General features: G+C 39.3%; 1 protein-coding gene across 2 annotated transcripts; it reads left to right on the plus strand.

Annotated features, from left to right (window-relative positions):
* The first annotated feature begins 5,919 nt into the window (after positions 1-5,919).
* Positions 5,920-26,760, plus strand: LOC124776317. 2 transcript variants are annotated; one of them, XM_047251253.1, is made up of 3 exons: positions 5,978-6,030; positions 6,122-7,139; positions 25,244-26,760. In XM_047251253.1, exons 2-3 carry the CDS (start codon positions 6,204-6,206, stop codon positions 26,576-26,578), a joined length of 2,271 nt encoding a protein of 756 aa, XP_047107209.1. In that variant the 5' UTR covers positions 5,978-6,030; positions 6,122-6,203; the 3' UTR covers positions 26,579-26,760. The 2 variants fall into 2 exon arrangements, with proteins under 2 accessions (XP_047107208.1, XP_047107209.1); XM_047251252.1 differs by having other exon boundaries at positions 5,920-7,139.
* The last annotated feature ends 217 nt before the right edge of the window (positions 26,761-26,977 follow it).

Below are 26,977 nucleotides of genomic sequence, written 5' to 3' on the forward strand. Positions count from 1 at the left end.
ATCTAATTTTTTTGTTTTATTTAAAAAATGGTCTGCCACTGTAGCTTATTCCGTTTGGTAGTGACTATTTTGTTCATATCAAATACCTTACATTCTGAGCTCCAATGGCTGCCCATCTTCATGAACTTTAAAACTCGTATTTGAGTTGAAATAAAACAGAATTTGATAAAACAGATTTTGTGGTAGAATATCATTTATTTTCACATCAACAATGACACAGTGGGTGCTGTAAATGAGAGGTGGGCAAACTTGTTCATCCTTGGGAACTAGTTCACTTGTAATCGTTCTTTTCTGGGAACTACTCATTTTTACTTGTTTACCGATCGTTTAGTCCGCCCTCGTGGTCTCGCGGTAGCGTTCTCGCTTCCCGAGCACGGGGTCCCGGGTTCGATTCCCGGCGGGGTCAGGGATTTTTCCTGCCTCGAGATGACTGGGTGTTGTTGTGTCGTCTTCATCATCATCATTCATCCCCATTACGGTCGGAGGAAGGCAACGGCAAACCACCTCCATTAGGACCTTGCCTAGTAAGGCGGTGCGGGTCTCCCGCATCGTTCCCCTACGCTCTATAAAGAAGCATGGGACTTCATTTCCATTCCACCGATCGTTTGTGCATGGTATATGGTTTATAAGAAAAATTTAAAATTAGTAGCATAGGTGATTGGACGATGGAGGGCGCCAAGAGGAAGCACTTGCCTCCCCCTGGAGATTTGGAGTGCAGAGTTTTTATTCATTACAGAATTCTCACACACTTGTAGAAGTAATTTCTGTAATTCTCACACACTTGTAGAAGTAATTGCTATGATTCTGCAAAATCTCTCGTTTAGGTAGTTGTAGCATTATATGGCTGATTGCAGTGAAATAATATAGGGCGACGCACCAAAAACGGACTCCAAGCACAGACTGCTCGCCAATTACGCACGATTGTTGCCTGCCACGAACACATACAACAGCAAATAGATAAATATGTAATAATTAGGCGGTACATAAATAACAAGCTAATGCAAGCAACAGCTTCGAAAAAATAGATGAAATTGGCGGCCGACAGAGAACATTCTAGTACTCAGAGCCGATTTTTCGTGTGCCATCTTGTACTACTGAAATAATACTACAGAACTTATCATATTCTCCTTACAAAATATGACACCAGACACTCAATCATGGAGCACGGGCTTCATTCGTTAAGTCAGTCTACCTTCCATAGCAGTGAATATGCTACTTTACCTTGGATGAAGAAAGACGGAAAATAGCCGCTCTTGTGTGCTGCACTGACTTCCTTTACAGCCTTCTTCGAAGTATAAGTGTTTTGTTGAGTATAAGGTGTTTCCCTGCTGTTGTGAAATCAAATTCCCCGTCATTGACTTCTTGACATAATCAGCAATAGCGAAAGGTAGCGCTTCCTGGAGCATTATTTTATTTAGCAGAGTGCCATGAGCATTCTGCTATGTCTTAAAAATTTTTTCTGCTTTGTCACTTTCAAGAAAGATTAGTCAAAGTCTCTTTATAACTGATTTATTTTCTTTGTAACCATTAGTATTCTCATTTCTGATCGTTTCTTAGTTCAGATGTTTCACTTTCGGTATCAGTTTAACATTACATGATAAAAACATCTTTTCTAAATATTTTTCTCTTTTATTTCCTAACTTATTGGTCATTTTCTTGAATACATGTAAAATGTAGTAGTAAAATGATATAAATTTGGAGTGTCAACTTCCACATTCAGAACAATTTTAATAACACAGAAAAATTTACTTCAAAGAATATATTCATGAATCTATCTTAAAAAGTATGAAAGTAGGGTGCCTATAAGAAATACAAATATTGAGTGGATATCCATCGTTGCTCGGAGAGATAATGAATTCTTTGTGTGGTGTCCAACAATTAGTTCTTGTGGCAAGACACATCTCAAAAGTGAACATTTAATTTAGACCAAAAATGGCTATTTAACTGTCTTGGCTTCCTTCCCTGAAAAATGTTTGTGGACACTCGTGACTAACACTATTGCACCCTACAAGTCCTGCATTTTAGAGTATTGGATAAAAATTATAGAAGCAACTTTTTAAAATTTCAATTCGTAAATGTCACTCTATTATGACACAGACTCATTTCCAACAAAAAAAGTAACACAGGTAATACAAACATTGTAATGTTTCAATAAATATTTTAGCTTCTCTAAACTCATGTGGGATCAGAAATTTTCGAATCACAAGCTATGAAAAATGGAAAAAAATGGTGGCTCGAGCAAACGAAAATGATATTAGAATTAACTCAAAGTAATCCAAAGGATTACCAACGAAATTTGAAATGTGAAAATGGCACAGGGGACTATTTAGATAACTTCATTTCACTTCATTTTAAAATTTTATTATTTTGAAAGCTTGTACAAGACATACATACAAACTTAAACATTGCCATTGATAAATATACTTTCTGAAACTTTTGAGGCCCCAATCGACTCCTTTTTTTCAATCAGTGTTTGTCCTGCTTTCGAAAATACCCTCTCTGTAACTACTGAACTCACTGGTACGCACAGTCTACTTAGGACCAAAGAATATAAATGTGGGTAAAAAGTCTTCTTTGTTCCCACCACAACAGAGAATCACCATCCCTCCTGAGCAACCAATCATAAATGTATTTGTCCATTCATTTCAATTACAGCCATAGTCTTAGAATCGTAAGTTTCTGTTGTTTTTGCCACTTCATTGTCGAAGGCTTGCCACAAATTAAAAATTGTTAATGTTGGAAGAGATGATGGGGAACAAAGAAAAATTCTACCAAGAACTCTAATGGTTTTTGTCCTGACATGAAACAAGACTTCAGAGCTTCCCCCAGTTGTAAGATTCTCTTGACTGCAGACATTAAAGACAAATATCCAGTTTCAGAGCATGACAAAAGTTCTCTATAGCATGTATCCACAAATTCACAAAATCCAGCAAGTTTTGAAGTTCTGATTGTCTGCATGGAACAGCAGCTAAAAAGTTTCACCACAATTAACTTTTATATTGACAGTGTTATGTTAAATGTGTGCTGGAAAACCCACACCCTCCAGCAAGGGTCTCTTGTTCTTGGGGACTACAGGGTCATCACCCCTCATAACCATGCTGGACACTTTGCCTGTATCAAGAAAGATAACATCTACAACATCACTATACAAAATATACTCATGCTCATAAATTAAGGATAATGCTAATTTGTGGTGAGACAACTCTCTGGTGGGCGGTTTGTGGCTCTAATTCACCTCGGAGTATGACCATGTGGTGCATTTGACCTACGGTCGTGGCACTGGCAGCAGTCCACATACGCAGAGGTGTGTTAGTCCATATCAGAGTATGGTGCAGACGTTTTCAGATGTGCTAATGGTGACTATGTGTTTAAAATGGCTCAAAGAACACATATTGATGACATAATGAGGGGTAGAATACTAGGGCGACTGGAGGCTGGTCAAACACAGCAGGTCGTATGATGGGCCCTCTGTGTGCTGCAAAGTGTGATCTCAAGAATATGACAACGATTACAGCAAACAGCAAACGTTATCGATATCTCACCTTCATTGCCCGTAGATGGCCACGGAAAACTGCAGGTAGCCTTGCTCAGGACCTTACTGCAGCTACTGGAACAGTTGTCTCCAGACACACAGTCTACATACGACTGAACAGACATGGTTTATTCGCCTGGAGACCTGTAAGGTGAATTCCACTGATCCCTGGTCACAGAAGAGCCCGTAAAGCCTAGTGTCAAGAGGACAGTACATAGTCATTGGAACAGTGGTCCCAGGTTATGTTCACGGACGAGTCTAGGTGTAATCTGAAAAGTGATTCTCGCCGGGTTTTCATCCGGCGTGAACCAGGAACCAGATACCAACCCCTTAATGTCCTTGAAAGGGACCTGTATGGACGTCATGGTTTGACGGTGTGGGATGGGATTATGATTGGTGCACATACACCCCTGTGTGTCTTTGACAGAAGAACTGTAACAGGTCAGGTGTATCAGAACGTCAATTTGCACCAGTACGTCTGCCTTTTCAGGTGTGCAGTGGGTCCCTCCTTCCTCCTGATGGATGATAACGCACGACCCCACCGAGCTGCCATCGTGGAGGAGTGCCTCGAAACAGAAGATATCAGGCGAATGGAGTGGCCTGCCAGTTCTCTAGACCTAAGCCCCATCGATTCACTGGTAAAGGTCTCCTCAGGATCACAGCAAATGTCAATAGCGTAATGTTACTCTTTTTTTCACACCAAAATCTAATTATTATGTTGAGGGATGGCTCCCTCTGCTGGTTATCCAAAGGGGTGGGTCATTTGCAAGATATGCTCTAACAAGGGAGGGCTGTATACCCTCTTGAAATGTATTAAAACATTGAAAAATGCCAGAACAGTTCTCTGTTATTAATGTGTCATGTTATGTAGAAGAGAGATGCATATTGTTCAGAGACAAGCACTTTTGTCTTACAGAATCATCTACAGAGGTAAAAAAAGTTTCATCACTCAGAAGAGAGCGATACGCTTTGCAAGAGGTGTGCATCCACGACACTTGTGCAGGAATCTGTTCCGGGAACACCAAGTTTTTACAATCACATCTCAGTATATATTCTCCCTTGCATGTTCCATCGATAAAAACAGCCCTTTCTTCAAAACCAGTAGTGAATATCATAGCTACAATATAATGTCAAAAGAGGACTTACATAGTAAATAGTCAAATTTTACTACTGTACAAAAAGGAGTAAACTATTCAGGCAACAAAATTTGCAATACCCCACCTAGAAATATCAGAAGTCTTGCTCTTGAAACACCAAAATTCAAGAGAAAATTGAAGGAGTAGCAGATACAAAATTCATTCTGTTCAATTAATGACTTTTTAGTTCATATGAGCAAGTATTTATGTAGCTTTTTACTGTATAAACCAGAGAGCCATTCGTGTAAGCATAAATATAAACTATTCCTAATATGAATGACTCACAAAGTATGTATAAATATTTTTTCTGCTCGTATATTACGATGTAGTATTAGTTGCTACGATTTTTGTCATGAATGAACAATATTGTGCTGTATTGTAATGTAAATGTTGCGATAGTACGACTCATTCCATATAAAACACCAAAATTCAAGAGTAAATTGAAGGAGTACGTAATACAAAATTAATTTTAATCAATTAATGATTTTTTAGTACAAATGAGCAAATATTCTTGTAGGTTTTTACTGTATTGACGAATGAGCTATTTAATGCAGCTATAAATGTAGACTCTCTCGAATATGAATGACTCACAACATATGCATAAAAATTATTATACCTGTCCCTGTGTTGATGTAACATTAGTTGCTAACTTTACGGTATATTTATAATTTTTAGTTTATGGACCGTCTGACTACAACTGAATGAGAGGCAATTTTCGTGCCATGCGCGTTTCGCCTTTATTTTCTACAAGGCACCTTCAGTGGCCTGGAATATGGTCATATTTTTGCTATTTAGTTTACATTCTTTCAATGTGCCAATAGATTATAAACAGTTCTGGTGAGTGCTTTTAAACCTGTAAGGTTGCGTTGACGATTTTCTATCTACTACGCTCCTGTTCCAGTTTTGGTGTTGTTCCTCTTCTTATAAGTGTCAGATGGTCCATAAAGTAAAAATTATCAATATACCGTAATATTACACGCAACTGAGGAAGACAGGACTACAGAAGTTGAAGATGATGGTTGCTACGATTTGTATCATGGAGCGCCCATATTGCGCTCTTCTGTACTGTAAATATTGTGATAGTATTTATTTATAATGCTTATTGAGATCAACGGAACTCGCAATGAATAAAATAAAATAAAATGTTTTTTGTGCATTTGTAGAAAGCAAATGAAATATCGACTACATAGAACGATACCACAGCGTTATATCGATCGTAAATATCGATCAATTCTAGGCAGAATATTGAAAACAATTTCACGTGTTGTTACAGTTATGGAGTGGAACCGAGCGCCAAAACAGTGCAAGAGTATCTTGTGTTTTTGTTCGTTTATTGTGGTTAGAAACGAAAATAAGTGTACGGTTAGTTTTACGAATTACATAGGTGTAAACACAAGGTTTCATAAAAAATAGTAGGCCAAATTCATCTATAATTTCTGTATTTGCATGTTAGGATATCCTAGCTGAAATGTGTGAACCGCTGTTTTCGTGAAGAAGCCGTATTTTGTTATTTGTTCAAGAAGTAATGTTAAGTGATGCCCAGAAATTTATCTGATGCGTGTTGGAGCAGTGATGACAGCAGCTTCGGATGGGTAGATATGGAAGACATAGAACCTGCTGTGTCCAAGAAAACTAATACAGTTGAAGAGAGGATTTCAGAAACTGAAGACGATTCTAGTGATGATTCTGACAATACACAGTTTGACTCTGAAAGTAAGAACAGGCCCGTACTGAAAGATGAACGAGAACAAAAAGAGAACCAGAAAAGAAACGATCCAATATCCACCAACATATCACAAGGGCGAGTTAGAAATGATGTTAGTGACGATTCTGACAGTACACAGTTTGATCTAGAATTTGACAACAGACCTGTAGTGAAAGGTGCAATAAGGTCAAAAGGAAATAATCCATTGAATGTAAACGGGGACCAATTAAAACACCATGAAACTAATAACTCAAGTAACCATGAAACTTCAGAAAACAGTGCTTCTGCGGAATCTGGAAGCGAATCTAGTGATGACAGTGACAAAAAGGAGCTGAAACCATTTACAAAAAGTCTACTAGTTAAGAAGGAGAGACGTTCACACGTATTGTCAGACGACAGTGAAGTTGATTCTTCACCTTTGAAAACCAGGTTGAGGGTTAAATCAGAGTCAGTAACAACACAGCAAACTACAAAAGGAGACAAGCATGTCCCATTGATAGAAGGTGTTCTCTTAGACACTGTACAGCCATTGCCGTTAGATATTGGTGATAATGAAGATGTATGGATTGTGCAGTGCCCTAATGAAATGTCAGAACCGACATTGAAAGGAAAAACATTGAATTTTAATGGAATTTCTTGTGCAGAACAGTTTGAAGGCAGTGTGTTACTGACTGCTAATACAAAGCCAATGAATCTCCTGCTGCCTAAAAGTCCATTGAAACTTACAAGTCTAACGCCAGCGGGACACATCATTTTTAAAGAGAAGGTACTGTATGAATAAAAATAGCACTTATTGATGTTACTATCCCAGAATATTATTATAGTGATAATTGTGTGTGTTGATAATTATAATATGGCATATAAAGTCACAGTGGAATAGTTAACTGTTTTTTAACAATAATCCATTTGCATTTTTTCGTATGTTATTCTTTTGCTCAAAATGCAGGCAGTGTTGTTGGTTTAGCATTAGAATCATTAAAGTTAGGTAACTTGATTGCAAAGATCCGAGGCAGTACATGGCAATTAGTAACAGTACACAATTAAAATGTTTTCTATGGACTGTGATAATAATGTGTAGGAAACTGAGTAAAAATTGCTTCCAGCTTACATGTTGTGAAACTATTATGGTTAGAAGCTGGCAGCTTGGTTGTGAGTTGGCGAAACCAATGGGGGTATTGTGGCACTTTATTTTACAGGTCCAGCTTGATCACACACGCTTTTACACTTCACAATTGATTGTTTCAGCTACTGCCATCTTAAGATCAAAAAATATTCTCATTTAGGTATCAACATCAAATTATACATGTAGGTACATAGTGTTGGGGCCGCTCCTGTTCCTTATTTATATAAATGATATGCCCTCTAGTATTATGGGTAACTCTAAAATATTTCTGTTTGCTGATGACACTAGCTTGGTAGTAAAGGATGTTGTGTGCAACATTGACTCGGTTTCAAGTAGTGCAGTACATGACCTCAGTTCATGGCTTGTAGAAAATAAACTAGCGTTAAATCACAGTAAGACTCAGTTTTTACAGTTTATAACACAATTCAACAAAACCTGGCGTTTTAATCTCACAGAATGGGCATATGATTAGTGAAACTGAACAGTTAAAATTCCTAGGTGTTCAGATAGGTAGTAAGCTGTCGTGGAAAGCCCACATTCAGGATCTTGTTCAAAGACTTAATACTGCCATTTTCACTATTCGAACGGTATTGAAAGTGAGTGATACTTTGACATGTAAATTAGTCTACTTTGCTTATTTTCATTCACTTATGTCGTATGGTATTATGTTTTGGGGTAACTCTTCCCATTCTAGAAGGATATTTTTGGCTCATAAACGGGTGGTTCGGGCAATAAGTGGTGTGAGTTTACGAACCTCTTGTCGATCTCTGTTCACGAGCCTGGGTATTTTGACATTGGCCTCTCAATATGTATATTCCTTATTGTCGTTTCTTGTTACCAATATTAGTTTATTTCCAACAATAAGCAGCTTTCACTCGGTTAATACTCGGCAGAAATCAAACCTCCATTTGGATCGGACTTCCTTAACTCTTGTGCAAAAAGGTGTGCAGTATACTGCTGCATCCATTTTCAATAAGCTGCCACTTGAATTCAAAAATCTTAGCAGTAATCCACGCGCTTTCAAATCAAAACTGAAGAGTTTCCTCATGGGTCACTCCTATTCTGTCGAGGAGTTCCTTGAAGAATTAAGCTGATTCTCATTGTATTGCTGATAGCGTTTGCTTAAACTTATGGACTGATTTTCTTTCAGGTTCATGAACATTTATTTTTATCTGTTATTACTTTTATGTTGTAATTTCATGTACTGACACGTTCCATGACCTTGGAGATTTGCTCCTCAATTTGGTCCTATGGAACTTGACATGGAAATAAATAAATAAATAAGTACCCAGTTTGTGGTGGCTGACTGATCTGTAGCTTAGAATGTTTGAAAAAATTGGCACTGATAACACTTTATGGTCACTATGTTGCTTATGGTGTGTGCCTCATGTTTCCTGCAGCACAGACCAAAGTTGATGACTCATTTCAAATAGGCCTATTCCTCTTTGTCCAAGTATTTACTTTAGAGAAATGTGCAGTAACAATATTATGTAAAGCTTATAACTGAATATGCAGAAATGTTTTTAGAGATTTTGGGATTCTTATGTCTTGCTGTCAATCCATTTGATCCATAGTGTTATTTGTGATTAACTAGTGAATCCACTGTGCTTTACAGGTAGGCCTACCTAAATATGTATGGAAATTGGATGTACATCCTAATCTCCCCCCCCCCCCCTCTCTCTCTCTCTCTCTCTCTCTCTCTCTCTCTCTCTCTCTCTCTCTCTGTCTATCTCTCTATCTCTATCCATCACCTTCTCTTCTGTCTCTCTGTCAATCTCCTCATGCCCCTGTCTCTCTCCATCTCTTTCTCCCACCGCTCTTTGTTCATCTCCTCCTTCCACCTCTCTCTGTTCTTTCCACTCCCCCCCCCCCTACCCTCTGTCATCTGTCTTCTCTTCTCTCTGAGATCTCTAGGAGCTGGGAGTGGCTGTGGCATAGGGACAGGCCAGATTATTACCAATATTTGAGTGGATGCAGAATAATACTTTGGGAGGTTGGGAAGGATTGTGGGTAGCACATTCCGTGTTTACAAGCGTGATGGTAGATAGTTGAAGCTCTGTCAAAGGATGTGGTTTCAGATGTTCCAGTACAGGATTGTACTGGCTGATGGCGGTGCTCCTTTTCAGCTATTTCTTGAAGGTAGCGCAAGGATTGAGAGTGTGTGAGGACATGATGCAGAAAATTTGCCTGTGGACTAGGTTTGAGGAATACTGTCAGTCTGTGAAGGCCTTAGTGAGACCTTCAGCATACTGTGCAGGGGAATTCTCATACCTGCAGGTGCACTGCCATAGAAAGTCAGAGTATGGGAGTAATTTTTTGGTGTGGGAGAGATGACAATTGTCAAAATCTATATACTGTTGGTGGTTAGTGGGCTTGATTTGGAAAGAGGTATGGATGGAGCCACCAGAAAGGTGAAAGTCAGTGTGCAGGAATGTGTCACTTGGGGCTGAGGAGGACCAGATGAAGCATATGAGTGAGAAGCTGTTAGGACTGTGGAGGAATGAGGATAGTGTGTCTGGGCCTCAGGTCCAGATCATGAAGATATCACCTATGAACTTGAAGCAGGAAAGGTTTGTGTGGTTTTGAGATATTATAAGGAAGTCTTCCTCTAGACGACCTTAGGAGGGTGCTATGCGGGTGCCTATGGACATGCCACAGTGGCTGTGTATTTACCCTCAGAAGAGAAGTTGTTTGTGTGATGATATAATAGATGTATGAGGAATGAGGTGATATATTTGGGACCAGAAGGACAGTGGGAGAGGTTGTTTTTGATAGCAGAAGGACCATGGGCATGGGGGATGTTTGTGTGTAGTGAGGTAACATCAGCAGTTATTAATAGGGATCTAGTGGTAATGGGATGAAGAGGGTGGAGAGCCAGTGAAGGAAATGTTTTGGTTCTTTAATATTAGAAGCTGGCTACACACATTTGTTTTGAAGTGTTGGTTGACAAGAGTGGAGATTCTTTCATTGCAAGCACAGTAACCAGCTACAATGGGGTGTCCAGGATTATTAGGTTTTTGGATTTTGGGAAGCAAGTAGGTGACTATGGGGAAGGTCATTTGAGTGGGTAGGGAAATAGATTTGCCAGAAATATTTGGAGATGGCCCTACAGATTTGAGTAGGGATTAAAGGTTATGTTGGACTTTTGGTAAGGGATCACTGTGACATTGTTTGCAGGTGGAGTAGTCAGATACTTGGCAAATGCCTTCTGTCAGGTAATGGCTGTCATTCATCGTGACAGTGGTGGAACATTTGTCTGCTGGGAGGATGATTAAATCAAGTTCTGTCTTGAGGTTGTGGATGGCTGTTTCTTTTTGCGTTGAGAGGTTTATATTCTTGGGAACAGCTGGGGAAGGAGGTGGATGTAGGAGAGGGGGAGGGTCAAGGTTGGGTACTGGTATGAATTGGAAGAGGCAAGGTTCAGTGCCAGGATTAGGTTGGTTTTTGTTGGAAGAACTGATAGCAAAACATGTTTCCACTATGGAGGATACGGGAAGGAGGAGATTAGGTCTGAGTCCAGCACAAGTGAATTTGTGAGTGTGGCTGAAGGTGATGCCTTTGAATAACACTAAAACTTATGTAAGATTGAAGCTTTTTGGTGGATAGGTTGAAAACACCATTGTAGGTTTGTTTAGGGTCTGCATTTTGTGAAGTGTTGGAAATTTTAGGGCTTTGGCAGAAAAGAAGAGGTAGACTGTGTCTGGGTGCTGTGAGGGTTTGACTAGGGGATTCACTGAGGGGAAGAGGGAGGGTGGAATAGGTGTTGATGAGTAATGCTGCTCCAAGGTGGGAATAGATTGCCAATAAGTCTTATAATGTTTGGAAGTGATATCTGCAGCACTCTTCCAGATGTTGAAGAGTGAGAGTTTCAATTTGGGATATATGGTTTTGGTAGTTGGGATTGCACAGTAACAGTATCTTGCTGAAGGAGCAGATGTCATCCAGAGATAACTGTATCATGGAGGTTTGTTTCTGTAGTATCAAGTAAGTTAGGGTCAGAGACTGTCAGAATGAAAATCTGAAGTTCATTGTGAGAGGAAGTGTGGCATGCAGAGAGGGATGGTTAAGCCATTTGGGGAGATTCCATGGCTTGGACATACAATGCCGTTTAGTTAAGGTTCCAAGTATATCTCATTGGCAATACTGTTCAGGAATGGCTCAAAGGCAGACCAGCCTTTTCTGAGGTCTCAAAATGATATCCACAAGTGACTCTTTTTTGCAGTGAATACATAGTACGTAGTGGGGCGATCACACTGTTGTAGGAATAATTCAAAAGCCAAGATCGCTTAAATACTGTTTACTGGATAACCGGTTTCAACACACTAAAGGTGCCATCAACGGATCTGAATGTAGCTTAACATTTATTAGCCATTTAGGTATAACAATACAGTGTGATGCCGACTATTGTTAGTCGAGCAGCAGTCATGTACCAAATAGTTTTATCTTGTGATTTCGGTTTTACATATCTTATGGAAAAGAATGACCATGAGAGAAGTTGTTTTTTATTTTTTGTGACAATGATTTTGTATCAGCTGGTCTGCTTCATGTATCGTTATATACAAATGGTTTATAAAAGTTAAGCTACATTCATATCCAATGATGCACCTCCAGTGTGTTGGAACCGGTTATCCAGTGACCAGTAGTTAAGCGATCTTGGCTTTTGAATTATTTCTACAACCTTTTTTTTTTTTAGTACATCATCTTATTTTTGTGGGATGTTGATTAATCCATCTTTGAGAAGAGAGATAAGTTGTATTGATGTAGAAATTGGATGTAGAGTGATATAGAACTATGTTGATTTAGCATGGCCCACTTCTCAAGACATCGCCACTTTCCCATAATGTAAATAGGCTTGTTCTTATGGTGAACAAAATTCTGAAAGTGCTTGTTTTTTTATGCTTCCCCAGAATTGTTTTGTAAACCAGAGAGAAGTGTCCACCAGTTTTCCAATATGTTGCATATTCCATAGTGATTTTAGTGACTTAATATATGTACTCTCTTTGATCTAAGTGCACACCAAACTTTTAGCCACACCCCTAGCTTCCTTCATATTTTATGGGCTTAGTGGGAGGGTTCAGAAAATGTGACTGTCCATTATCTTCAGGTTAAAACCTCATTTTTTAGCTTTTTAAGATCATTTTTTCTGAAAGTAAACCCAGCAAGCTTTAAAATGCTGAGCATTTATTTTCTGAAAATTCTGATGTATCATCTTAACCATGAGTACTTGCGGGTGGGGACATATGATATCCTCTTCTTTCAGTCTCGGACAACAAATAAGTTTTCTTCTGTAATGATTTTTTGCTGAACATTTGAACTATGTTTCGCCTCCAAGACAGTTCCGTTTGCGTCTGGGTTTGCCTGCCCAACACAAGACCTTCATTTGAAGTAGTTCTCAAACACGCAAAATTTAAGCATACAATTTAAGTTCGAGTAACAGAATTAATAATGAAGTGGTTCAAATTCTTCTTTCTTACCTCCCTAGACCAAATACCTTTGTTATTTGCAGTTATTCTATGTTTATGAGAAGTTATCATGCATTTTGTGCTGTGCATCTGATCAGCCAATTAATTCAAAGACACTGGCAGTAACTTATCTGTCAGTTAAATCTTTCCCAGTAGATTTGTTGAACATGTGGCTCTTGGATTTGTTGCAAGCTGACATTGTGTAAACCATACAGTACTGCACTGAGACAACTACTCAATGTCTTAGGTTAGTTGTGCTGGTGACTGCTGGAAAGTTCATGTAGTCTCAGTGAAATATTGTGAGACTTACACACTGTTGACTTTGTGGCAGATCCAAAAAACCATATTTAAAATAAATACAGAAAACTGCAAACAGTTGTTATGTTTTCAATGTAATAATTGGCAGCATTAAACCATATTTTGTCCTACACACAGCTCAGCAACGTTATTTGAGAGACAGTGCTTCCATAATCAGCTTGTAAAACTCATGAAGTAAAAGGCCAAAAATCCTACAAAACAGTTGTAGCACTGATAAAATAAAATGGAACAGAAACGTACTGCACTATGGGTCCTTGTTTTAGATTAAAACTGACAAGTGCTGTCAGTGGCTGTCCCATCTCAAACCGCACACTGCACCAGGCCACATCCTGCTGATCTGCTGAGTGTTCCAGGAGTGCAAAGTTGATACTTCTGTAAAAGTCGGGGGCTGGTTGTCGTGAACTGACATGTCTGCGGTATTTTTGCGTAAGTGTAACTGTTGGCTCAACCGTAATGCTGTTCTGATGGTTGCCCACATTTTCCTCTTATCTTAAGTCTGCGGTCATCAACCTCTACCTTTTTCGTCTGAGAGGCATTGAAAACTTGTAACTATGTACCTGCCTGAAAATAATTCTGCAAAGGCTTTAATAAATCTCATTCCAGTGTCATTACCTTGCACATTCAGAAAACTGACATGCTTTTTTTAATAAATGGTGATTCTTCCAGCAATTCGAGTTTCCTCCCTTTCTTTTCTTTGTGAAGTTTCCAAGTCACCTTCTGTTTCCCCAAGGGTATGGCCTGTGTCACATACATGTTACACTACAGTTGATTTCTCATAGTTACTCATTCTGACTGCATCTTTATTTTCTGGTATCTGATCAGAAATGTTCTTCCCGTCTGTCCAATATACTTTGCATCACAGGATGCAAGTTATTTATCTTTTTACTAATGTCATGTTGCAGGTTATATTTTATAAGCCTGTGGATGACATGATTCATCAGGAATCACAGCATCAGTTGTTGTCAGTTTCCAGTAAAATGCAAATGCTTGCTTATTGCCCTGCCTTTAAATGTTCAAATCAAGTTATTTCAAATTGGTGTCAGTATTATGCTCCACAGTAAACTTAATGTTTCTAGGTGCCACACTGAACTTTTCTTTCTAAATGCTGGTGGCGTCCCCTTGGGTAAAATATTCCGGAGGTAAAATAGTCCCCTATTCGGATCTCCGGGCGGGGACTACTCAAGAGGACGTCGTTATCATGAGAAAGAAAACTGGCGTTCTACGGATCGGAGCGTGGAATGTCAGATCCCTTAATCGGGCAGGTAGGTTAGAAAATTTAAGAAGGGAAATGGATAGGTTAAAGTTAGATATAGTGGGAATTAGTGAAGTTCGGTGGCAGGAGGAACAAGACTTTTGGTCAGGTGAATACAGCGTTTTAAATACAAAATCAAATAGGGATAATGCAGGAGTAGGTTTAATAATGAATAAAAAAATAGGAGTGCGGGTAATCTACTACAAACAGCATAGTGAACACATTATTGTGGCTGAGATAGACACAAAGCCCATGCCGACTACAGTAGTACAAGTTTATATGCCAACTAGCTCTGCAGATGATGAAGAAATTGATGAAATGTATGATGAGATAAAAGCAATTATTCAGGTAGTGAAGGGAGACGAAAATTTAATAGTCATGGGTGACTGGAATTCGAGAGTAGGAAAAGGGAGAAAAGGAAACATAGTGGGTGAATACGGATTGGGGGAGGGAAATGAAAGAGGAAGCCGTCTGGTGGAATTTTGCACAGAGCATAACTTAATCATAGCTAACACTTGGTTCAAGAACCATAAAAGAAGGTTGTATACATGGAAGAATCCTGGGTATACTAGAATGTATCAGATAGATTATATAATGGTAAGACAGAGATTTAGGAACCAGGTATTAAATTGTATGACATTTCCAGGGGCAGATGCGGACTCTGACCACAATCCATTGGTTATGAACTGTAGATTAAAACTGAAGAAACTGCGAAAAGGTAGCAATTTAAGGAGATGGGACCTGGATAAACTGACTAAACCAGAGGTTGTACAGAGTTTCAGGGAGAGCATAAGGGAACAATTGACAGGAATGGGGGAAAGAAATACAGCAGAAGAAGAATGGGTAGCTCTGAGGGATGAAGTAGTGAAGGCAGCAGAGGATCAAGTAGGTAAAAAGACGAAAGCTAGTAGAAATCCTTGGGTGACAGAAGAAATATTGCATTTAATTGACGAAAGGAGAAAATATAAAAATGCAGTAAATGAAGCAGGCAAAAAGGAATACAAACGTCTCGAAAATAAGATCGAAAGGAAGTGCAAAATGGCTAAGCAGGGATGGCTAGAGGACAAATGTAAGGATTTAGAGGCATATATCACTAGGGGGAAGATAGATACTGCCTACAGGAAAATTAGAGATACCTTTGGAGAAAAGAGAGCCACTTGTATGAATATCAAGAGCTCAGATGGAAACCCAGTTCTAAGCAAAGAAGGAAAAGCAGAAAGGTGGAGGGAGTATATAGAGGGTCTATACAAGGGTGATGTGCTTGAGGACAATATTATGGAAATGGAATAGGATGTAGATGAAGATAAAACGGGAGATACGATAGTGCGTGAAAAGTTTGACAGAGCACTGAAACACCTGAGTCAAAACAAGGTCCCGGGAGTAGACAACATTCCATTGGAACTACTGACGGCCTTGGGAGAGCCAGTCCTGACAAAACTCTACCATCTGGTGAGCAAGATGTATGACACAGGCGAAATACCCTCAGACTTCAAGAAGTATATAATAATTGCAATCCCAAAGAAAGCAGGTGTTGACAGATGTGAAAATTACCGAACTATCAGTTTAATAAGTCACAGCTGCAAAATACTAACGTGAATTCTTTACTCATGAATGGAGAAACTGGTAGAAGCTGACCTTGGGGAAGATCAGTTTGGATTCCGTAAAAATGTTGGAACACGTGAGGCAATACTGACCCTATGACTTATCTCAGAAGAAAGATTAAGGAAAGGCAAACCCACGTTTCTAGCATTTGTAGACTTAGAGAAAGCTTTTGACAATGTTGACTGGAATATTCTCTTTCAAATTCTGAAGGTGGCAGGGGTAAAATACAGGGAGCGAAAGGCTATTTACAATTTGCACAGAAACCAGATGGCAGTTATAAGAGTCGAGGGACATGAAAGGGAAGCAGTGGTTGGGAAGGGAGTGAGACAGGGTTGTAGCCTCACCTCGATGTTATTCAATCTGTATATTGAGCAAGCAGTAAAGGAAACAAAAGAAAAATTCGGGGTAGGTATTAAGATCCATGGAGAAGAAATAAAAACTTTGAGGTTCGCTGATGACATTGTAATTCTGTCAGAGACAGCAAAGGACTTGGAAGAGCTGTTGAACGGAATGGACAGTGTCTTGAAAGGACGATAGAAGATGAACATCAATAAAAGCAAAACGAGGATAATGGGATGTAGTCGAATTAAGTCGGGTGATGCTGAGGGAATTAGATTAGGAAATGAGACACTTAAAGTAGTAAATGAGTTTTGGTATTTGGGGAGCAAAATAACCGATGATGGTCGGAGTAGAGAGGATATAAAATGTAGACTGGCAAAGACAAGGAAAGCGTTTCTGAAGAAGAGAAATTTATTAACATAGAGTATAGATTTAAGTGTCAGGAAGTCGTTTCTGAAAGTATTTGTATGGAGTGTAGCCATGTATGGAAGTGAAACATGGACGATAAATAGTTTGGACAAGAAGAGAATAGAAGCTTTTGAAATGTGGTGCTACAGAAGAATGCTGAAGATTAGATGGGTAGATCACATAACTAATGAGGAGGTATGGAATAGAATTGGGGAGAAGAGGAGTTTGTGACACAACTTGAAAAGGAGAAGGGATCCGTTGGTAGGACATGTTCTGAGACATCAAGGGATCACAAATTCAGCATTGGAGGGCAGCGTGGAGGGCAAAAATCATATAGGGAGACCAAGAGATGAATACACTAAGCATATTCAGAAGGATGTAGGTTGCAGTAAGTACTGGGAGATGAAGAAGCTTGCACAGGATAGAGTAGCATGGAGAGCTGCATCAAACCAGTCTCAGGACTGAAGACCACAACAGCAACAACAACAACAACAACAGACATAGCATAGTCAATTATCAGGTGGATCTGTTGCCATTATATACATGTTAAAGTAGCCATGTTTCTTGTTTTGTCCAGTTGGAAAAATAATATTGTGCCATTAGCAAATTCTTTATTTTGTACAGTTTACTAGCAACAGAAACTTGTCAAAGTTGTTGAAAATATGTAATCACTTAATAAGTTTCTCCAGTGAGTCTCAACAGTTAAGAAATAATTGCTTGAATTTAGATGTGACCACACTTCTCTCAAAGATTATCCACTTATAGAATGTCTCCAAACTTCATCCGTAGACGAAGATACCGAGAAAGTGCACCAAATGATATTTGGCTATTAGCAGTTTAAGAAGTGTAAAATAATAGGCATCAAAGGTATGTGTGAAAATGAATTTATCAACAATGATTGGTTCACTGTAGAAAAGGAATGGAGTGATTTTGTGGATGAGATATGGGTCCAGCACTTCATCTCATAAACGAAACAGCAATCGGAACGGGGCGAGGAGGTGGTGGTCGTGTATCAAAAACAGAATGTTGATTCATCAAGAGGGAAGGTTGTGGTGAATGTTTTTGATGCTGAAATGGATTAATCATGTGGATTATCTTGGGAAGTGTAAGATGATAAGTAGCATATACTACACAAGTCTTGTGGATCGACTAGATAAATGAAAAATAAAATGTTGTAGGATAGCATTACATAGGATAATGCTCTTGCCCAAACAGGTGTGTGGCGGTATACAGAGATATAACAATGAAAACAATCAATTTTTGACAAAATAATTTAAGTGGATGGATAAAAAATGTACCACACATAAAAGAAGGTTGTAATTAGGCAAGCTTTCGGACCCAGTGGCTGCTTCTTCAGGCAGAAGGTTGGAAGGGGAAGAAAGAGGGGTGAACGAAACGGACTGGAGAGGTCTAGGAAAAGGACTAGAGTTAGGGGAAAGTCACCCAGAACTGCTGGGCAGGGAAGACTTACCACTTGGGATGAGAAGGAAAGATTGATTGTTGTGGACTGCATCGGACAAGATTTTAAAACCTGAGAACTTGAAGGTGGAAGACAGGGTGATCTGCAAGACAGAGATTACTGCTTAACCAACATGCATGAGTTAATAAGAGTGAAAAGCTAAGTCCATTGTATGTAATAGTGATTTTTGGGGGGGGGGGGGTGAAAAACAGGTAAGACAATGGAAGATGTAGTATACTAAAATGAAAAGAGAAGAAAAGACTAGTTACTGTGAAGATGCTGAGATGGAAGAAATTAACATAAATTAAGGCCAGGTGTGTAGCGAGAACCAAGGACATGTTGTAGCGCTAATTCCTACCTGTGGAGTTCTGAGAAACTGGGATCTAAGTGAAGAATCCTGATGGTGCATGTGGTGAAACAGGCAATGAGGTCATGTGACCTCAGTGCCTTCAAAAAAGGGAAGGAATAAAGTTGACCAGTTCCCTAACCTGTCAAAAACTCTGGTATGTGCCTTCCCTCTAAAGAACAAGCAGGCTTCCAGGGAAGTGCATGTAGCTTGAGAGGATGTTTAGTTAAACCACATCACAGCGTCTAAGTATTTAGGTGTAACAATGGATTGTATCCCTTCTTACAAAAAATCTTCATAAAGACCAAACCAAGTGTCAACTAGAAATAACATCCATTCCAAACTAGTTGGGGTACGAACCAGAAATGCTGAAAGTTACTGCCCCATCTCAGTGCTGCTCTGCCACAGAGTATACTTGTCCCATTTCATACAGATCCAGTCGTGTTAACAAGTTGACACTTCCCTAAATGAAACATGTCAGTTCATCACTGTTTGCTGGAGACCAAAACCTTGTGATAAAGTGTATTGTTTGTGAGAAATTGCTCCAACAGAAATGAGAAGAGAAGTTGCATCCATGAACGAGAGATTTAAATCACTCACCTCATGTCATTTATGGAAATCAACCAGCCCATCACCGACTGAAGTCTAGAAGTTTTCTCCATACAACCAAAAATCTGAAACACTCAAATTGCTGGTTTGGTGCTACTAAATGAACATCTCCCCCATGACAAGGAATACTAGTCTAGCTGGAAATTGTTAAATAGAATTCATTCTGGTGTTAAAGTGGAGCTTCCCAAGTCTTTCAGTGCTCTGTGAATGCTGGAGTTATCAAACACCAACCCACCTCATAAACCACAGCACAAAGTCCTTCGAGTTGGGTTGAGTTGGTTGGAGGGAGGGAGGCTTGGGTGGGGGGGGGGGGGTACGATGGAACAGAGGAATAGGGAGAGTGCAGAAAGATTAATATGGGTGAAGATTAATGAATCAAGCTAAAGTGAAATGGATGAGTTGGTGGGGAAGGAAGGGAGTAGGAGGCATGGGAACAGGTGTGGAGGCAGGTAGGCTTGCAGAGATTGTCAGGAGCATTGCCCAGTTGAAAGATATGTGGGAAGGACACTTCCCATTTATGCTTTCAGGAAAAAGCTGGTTGGCAATGATGACCACATGAAAGGCTGTGCAGAAGCTACAGCAGAGTTGATGTATGCCCTCTGAAAGCAATTGCCTTGTCCTTTTGCTATGTCTCTCTCCCTAGCCATCACTCTCCTTTCCTTTCACCCCTTCCTTTCCTGTCCCCACTGGACTCGCATTAGGGAGGATGATGGTTCAATCCCGCTTCCGGCCATCCAGATTTAGGTTTTATGTGATTTCCCTAGATCACTCCAGGCAATTGTCGGGATGGTTGCTTTGAAAGGGCACGGCCAATTTCCTTCCCCATCCTTCCCTAATCTGAGCTTGTGCTCCGTCTCTAATGACCTCGTTGTCGACGGGACGTTAAACAGTAATCTCCTCCTCCTTTCCTGTCCCCTCCTTGTTACTCTCATCCACTTCAACCTACACAACTCCTCTTCTCATGACAGTCAGACTGCATCCCCAGGAAAATGCTGGTGTGTGTGTGTGTGTGTGTGTGTGTGTGTGTGTAGACACCATCATTTGACCGAGTGAAATGTGTACCTAGAGTAACAACACACTTTTACCTAACTGCTGCTAGAATGAGCTAGATATTAAGTACAGTGTTTTGTGCTCAATGGTGAGAACTCTGTGCATGATACCACGAAGTGTGGAACAACAAGAATGAAAAGTTGCATAGTTTTTCGTTGTCAGTGAATTGTTGTCTTCATTATTCTTGGTGTTACCAAGGTGTCTTTGGTCCTTATAATGTTAATACACATATCTTTCTTTTCCTCTTCCCATAATTATCCCTTGATCACATGGTTCAATTTGTAGATCAACAGCCGTCACGTTTGGATCCAATTCGTCTTTTAGATTTATGTCTTCAGTATGTATATTTTCAATGAGTGTCTCTTTTCATTGTTTCTTTGGCCTCCCCTTATGAGATCTTTCTCCACCTGGTTTCAGCTGATATGTAGACTGTATCGTTGTACCCTATGCTGCCCTCTGTATAGTTCATTAACTCCTTATACATATGTGTAAGAGAACATAGCAGACCAAACTGTAGGAAAGTACTGACAAGCAAAGCTGTAAGTGAAGGTTGTGGTTTGTGCCTGGGTAGCTCTTTCAGTAACAGTATTATCGCAAAAAAGGTAGGGTATCAGGTTCAAGTCCCAGTCTGATGCACAGTTTTAATTTACCAGGAAGTTTCAGCAGACCAAACCGCCAGAACTTAGCAATTGTCAAACATATGACAACATTACAAACACCGAGATAAGTGGGTGCAGAAAAGGAAATCAGCCAAAACTTCTAAACAGAGGAATGGTGACTTGACATTATGGAATACCTGTATTATTTTTTAAATAGATTATGTGAAAGAATTTGCTCTGCTTTTTCAGAAAATGGTTATTGGCCAGGTGCATATAACTGTAGATCTATATAGCTGACAGTAGTGAGTTGTACAATTAATAAACTTGGTTCATGATTTCCTGTTTCATGATCTCCATTATAGGAAAAAGTGGATCTTACAAATATCCACCAGTTCATCAAAAGTATCCAGATGGCAGTCAAACACCGATTAGCACCTCCCTAGTGAATGAAATAAGACCAGCTTTATTGCTGGATTGAGGACTTCCAAACTGATAGAATTCGATACAATGTTCTTGATGCAGGAGATTGAGGTTATCTTATGAAGAAAAGTGTGTTTTGGTATGAATGTGTTTAGTATGCGTAAGGGTGTCACATATACAGTCATCCAATTCCAATGACAAATGCTACAACAGAGGCATTCTGTATCACAGAACAGTTTGCTGCTGAAATAAGAAGAGTTGAGCAACATATTACTCTGTCCCACATGCGTATCACAAAATGAAGAAGACAATATATCAGAGAAATTCAAGGTCATAAAAAATATGGATACAAGGTATAAGACAAATAGTAATGTGCCAGTTAACAAGAAAAAAAATAGAAAAAAAACCTACTAAGTAAAAGGATGTGTTTTGCAGATTTAAAATCAGTCCTAATCTGAAAGATCTTCATCTTAGTGACATTCAGATAGTTTATGACAGTCATACGAGTAGTTAAAAAGACGCTGGATACCCTTTTAGGAGAAACAAGTTTCAGATCCCTGCCTGGCTATCGTGGTTTAGGTCTTCCTAATAATACCCTACTTTACTTAAATATTTGGTGATTGAGTTCAGAAAGATGTTGATACTTGGGACCCAAATGCACCCATTGCTGAAGACTGGCTCTAATTAAAGTCACTTCTTACTTTTATATCCGACGCTACATGTGGCACTTTGAAAGCGAAATCACAGGATTAGTTCCTTGAGGATATTGATGTCTTGAAACACCTTGACTCTAAATGTCAGGCAATTCCTCAACACACAGTCCATAACTGTATTAACTGGAGAAATTTTGTGCAACACACAGGAGGGTGTCGATGCTGGAAACATCAACAGTGTGTATTTGGGTATCAAAAGGGGCATTTGGCCCATCCCTAAGAAGGCTGCACCATTTAAGGAGATTGGTGGAACAGTCATCATAGATTGTAATGACAGCTGAAGCAGTGGTTGGAACGCTTTTCCAGTCTCTACTCTCCTCTGGTCAAAATCAGCCTAAAAGCAACACGAGAAATTTCTCATTCATCAACTTGCCTCGATCTGGCCGCTGTGCCTACTAAGGAGGAGTTTCAGAGACCTGTTATGTGGCTTAAATGGGGAAATGCCCTGCTAAAGAAACACACAAACTTGTCAGACTGACTCTGCTCCTCCCAGTGCTCTGCAACCTCTTATTGTAATGTTGGGCGGGTGAACTGTGCTGCAGGATATGCGTGATGTCAACATCATCAGTCTGCACAAAGTTAAAGGTGATCACAGTTATTGCAGTTGCTACCACAGAATTTCACTGATGAGTGTCACCGGAAAAGTGTTTGCTTGTGTGGTGCTGGGTAGACTAGAGGAGGCTTGGCTAGCAAATGTACCCAAAGTCTGAATGTGGATTTAGCTCAGTGATCTACTACTGATATGATCTGAACACTTCAACAAATTCAGGAAAAATGCCACTAGCAGAAGACCCCATTGTTTATTGTTTCTATCAACTTAAACAAGGCATCTGACACAGTCAGCAGGGAGGGACTGTGTACTTCACTAGTGAAGATAGGGTGCCATTCAAAACTCTTGAAAACGAGCAGAGCTTATTGTGATGATGGAGGGTGCTGTGATATTTGGAGGAAGCACATCAGATCTTTTTCTTGTGCAAAGAGGAATTTGTCAAAGCTGTGAACTGCCCTCTACCTTGTTTGGTATAACTTCTCAAAGTTGCTTTTGGCAAAACAAACATGGGCATCCATCTCCATACCATGGCTAATGGGAAACTTTACATCGTCTCGTTACTCAAATTAAGTGCTATCGTGAGGACTTATTTTTAAGTAATTTTTTATTCACTGACAACGCAGCATTCATAGCACATACTCAAGACAACCATCAAAGGCTTGGGGTCAAGTTCTTGTCCATGTCTGTGACTGTAAAGAAGATCGTTACTATGGTGCAAGGGCACACCAATATGACCGAGCAAGGTGGCGCAGTGGTTGGCACACTGGGATTGCATACGGGAGGACGATGGTTCAATCCTGCCTCCGGCCATCCTGACTTAGGTTTTCCGTGTTTTCGCTAAATCGCTCCAGGCAAATGGCGGAATGGTTCCTTTGAAAGGGCACGGCCGACTTCCTTCCCTAATTCGATGAGACCGATCATCTTGCCGTCTGGTCTCCTCCCCCAAATGACCCAACCCAACAGACCAGTATGGCTGCCATAAGATGAGATGGCTTTTTGTTGATTGTAGTCGATATATTCTGCTACTTTGGTTCACTAGTGATAGAATATCTTTCTCTAGATGATGAAATAAACGCAAGAATTGGCAAAGTGGAGAACACTTTCAGGAAGCTCTGCACAAAGAATCTGGAATGACAAACACTCTACAGTGACCACAAAAATTCTTGCCTATCAAGCATGCATACTGTGAGCACCTCCACATACGGTGGTGAGGTCTGGACATCATACGCCAAACAGGAATGCAAACTCAACACCTTTCATCTGTTGTGCTTATGAAACATTCTGGGAATTACATGGAGAGAGCATGTGACAAATGAGGTGGTCTTGAATGCTGCAAAGCTATCAACACCCCTCTCAAGGTATGTTGCCTGTGAGGACACATATCACATGGGCCACTCCTGTCGTCTTAGAAGCATGCCACATAGTGAGGTAGCACGTGCCAAGAGACCACCTGGAAGACCTGCTTTGCACTCAAACAGGAAGAGCTCGTTGAAAACCAAAGCAGATGGAGAAAACACATCAAGGATAGCAGCAAGTTACATGATGATGGCACCTGGCTCAACAATTTAGTTGTGGAACAAGTGTATAGACAAATGTCTCTGGCAAACCCTTCATTTGGTGTGGTATACACGTTCCACACCAGTGGCATGCCAAGTGGGCTCTTACATTAGACTCCTGAGATGCCAAAGAAAGTGCTTGTGTGATGCTAGTTGAATCTTCCATTTGGAGGTATGGGCCATTCATGGCGATTATAGACACATAATGAGATCAAAAGGCATTTTAAGAAAAAAAGTTTCGTAAGACAGTGGCATACAACAAAGAGACACATTATAACTTGCTACAAATGGGTCATGTTAAAAAACTGAGTGCTTTCGACCTACACCTGATTCAGTTGTGCCAAAAACAATAACTGCAGTAGCAGTTGCAGGTATTACCTGTTGTGTGGTTTTGAGCATGGAGCAGTCAGCAATTGACACAACTGCACTCCTGAGAAGTGTTTCCGATGTGTTCAGCATAATTTTTCCTGTTTCTTATGTAGTCTTATATTATGGTGACACAGTAGTTGTGTTCTGCAGTTCTGTATTTCACTAGTTCCAGTAGTGTGTCACTCAGAATTTGAATATTAACAGTCAGTGCTTTAACTTTGTGGCACTGTATGCTTCCCTTCATTTATTCCACTGTCTTGAATTCCCTGCCATCTTTATTGCAAACCAACATTTTTTCCCGCATTTCTCAGTTGTTTGATATATTTCTTACACTCCCAAAATAGTGAGAAATATTACTTTACAAAACAAACTGGTTTTGGTTTGGGAACTGTTCTTCCATGGTGCCTCGCTAGCATTAGGATGGGACCAACCTCTAATTATGAGGGTTTTTATTGTAGTTTACTATTTCTATGCGAGACATTATTTCTGTTATTTTTGCTAAAGTAAATAAATACTAACATTTTTATTTTATTTCATTTGAACTATTGATTGACATTGTAATACATGTTGACAAATCTTTCATTTACTGTTAGAAAATGAACAGAGGTCACTTATTTTGAATTGCAATTTAATGTACTGTTTAATTATGTACCATTCTGTGAAAATAGCAGTAAATATTTCTTCAAATGTTACAGGAAATGGCTCCATACATTGTTCATCCCGTATGTAATGAAGATAATTTAACATCCCTGCCAACTGGGCTGAAAGAACGTCATCCATTATTTGGTGCTGACCTTTCATTGGCACAAAAATTGTCTTCACAACTACAGAAAAGAAAGAAGAAGAAAAAGAAGAAAAAACAAAATGTGTCTGATTTAGGATCTACGTTTTGTGAGGATGAAAATGAAATGCCAGAAGCAGAAAATGGACCCAAATTTGCTAATAGCCTTGATGATTCATCAAGCCATATCAAGAAGAAAAAGAAGAAAAGAAAGCACTTGGATGAGGAAACAGTGGCTTTTAATCAAGATTCAGATACCAAAAGTCATAGTTTACACCCCTCATTCCATTCAGGTAATAGCCCCAGAATCAAAAGTGAACAAAACATAAATGGATTTGTCATTGATGACTATATTCAGTCAGAGCTACAACAAAAGAAACACAGGAAGGTCAAACATGAACCAGGAGAAGCAGTTTCACCAGTAATTACAAATCTTCATCCTGAATTAGCCTATGCTACCCCATCAAAGAAGAGAAAGCACAAGCATTTGGAGTACTCCTTTGAAAGTGATAGAATGGTGGCAGGAGGAACTTCAGATGAAGCAGAAAATATATTATCACAAAAAAGGAAGAAACGGAAATATGAGGATGCAAGCAATACTTCATATGACGTGTATTCCGCTAGTAAAAGGACTATTGAGCCAAGTGAAAGTGTTGGAGAGAGTTCAGACCTTGTTTCACCAAAAAAGAAGAAACATCATAAATATGAGAGTGACTTTCAAAGACAAAATATAGAGAATGTGAATAACAAATCAGATGAATTAGCTATATATTCTGAAGAAATGACTTTGGATCCTGTTACAGATGGTTTGTTGCATACTGTCAAGAAGAAAAAGAAGAAAATCAAAGAGAATGACACTGAATCAGTGGTCAGTCCTAATATCAAAACAAATTCAGATATAAATTTTATGTCTACCAAGGAAAAGAAGAAACTGAAAATTGAGAATATTGACAGACATTTAGGGCAGCTGAGTTTTGACGCTACAGAGACAAAGAAGAGTGTGTCTGATGTTACAGGTGCTGACTTTGATTATTTTGATGCCAATAGAAAAAAACTACACAAAGAAGAAAGAAGGAAGTTTGAAGAGACAGGATACTCAGCTGAATCTTCAGGAGAAAATTTGACTCACAGTAAGTTTTTCAAGCACACGCCCAACAACAGTCTTTTGAAGCAAGAGACAAGTTATGCTGATCATTCTCCAGTAATAGATGTGCACCAGAAAAAGAAAAAGAAGAGAAAATCAGAGTGATGTTTTTCCAGGTTACCTTAGCATTGTAAGGTAATTTAATGTTAATACGGAACATTAGAAGACTGGTGCTAAAATGTTACTTTTTCTTTGAGCAGCAAAAGAAAGGTGCATTGACTTGTTTTTCTGTATTGATTATTCTGACCAGTGAACTGGAAAGTAAATTGGAATAATATTTGTTTTAATCATTTATTTCATTGTCCTGCCATCCTTCCTTGTATAGCAATGTAGGGTTTACAACAAAGAACACATACCAATCTTTTTCCTGTAATGATATTGCAGAATCACCATTTACATTTTTATATACAAGTCTGCAATTTTAATTAATATGTTAATGATGCAAAGTTCTTTAGACATGCAAGCAAATAGAATATATATCAATTTTTGAAAATATAATCTAAT

This window comes from Schistocerca piceifrons, chromosome 2 (genome assembly GCF_021461385.2).
Source record: "Schistocerca piceifrons isolate TAMUIC-IGC-003096 chromosome 2, iqSchPice1.1, whole genome shotgun sequence".
Taxonomy (NCBI): Eukaryota; Metazoa; Arthropoda; class Insecta; order Orthoptera; family Acrididae; genus Schistocerca; species Schistocerca piceifrons.

Bases quoted from the DNA above. Each gene is read 5' to 3' on its own strand.
- LOC124776317 (XM_047251252.1), top strand. From the start codon at position 6,204: ATGCCCAGAAATTTATCTGATGCGTGTTGGAGCAGTGATGACAGCAGC. The intron at 7,140-25,243 runs GTACTGTATGAA...CAAATGTTACAG, and splicing joins ACATCATTTTTAAAGAGAAG to GAAATGGCTCCATACATTGT.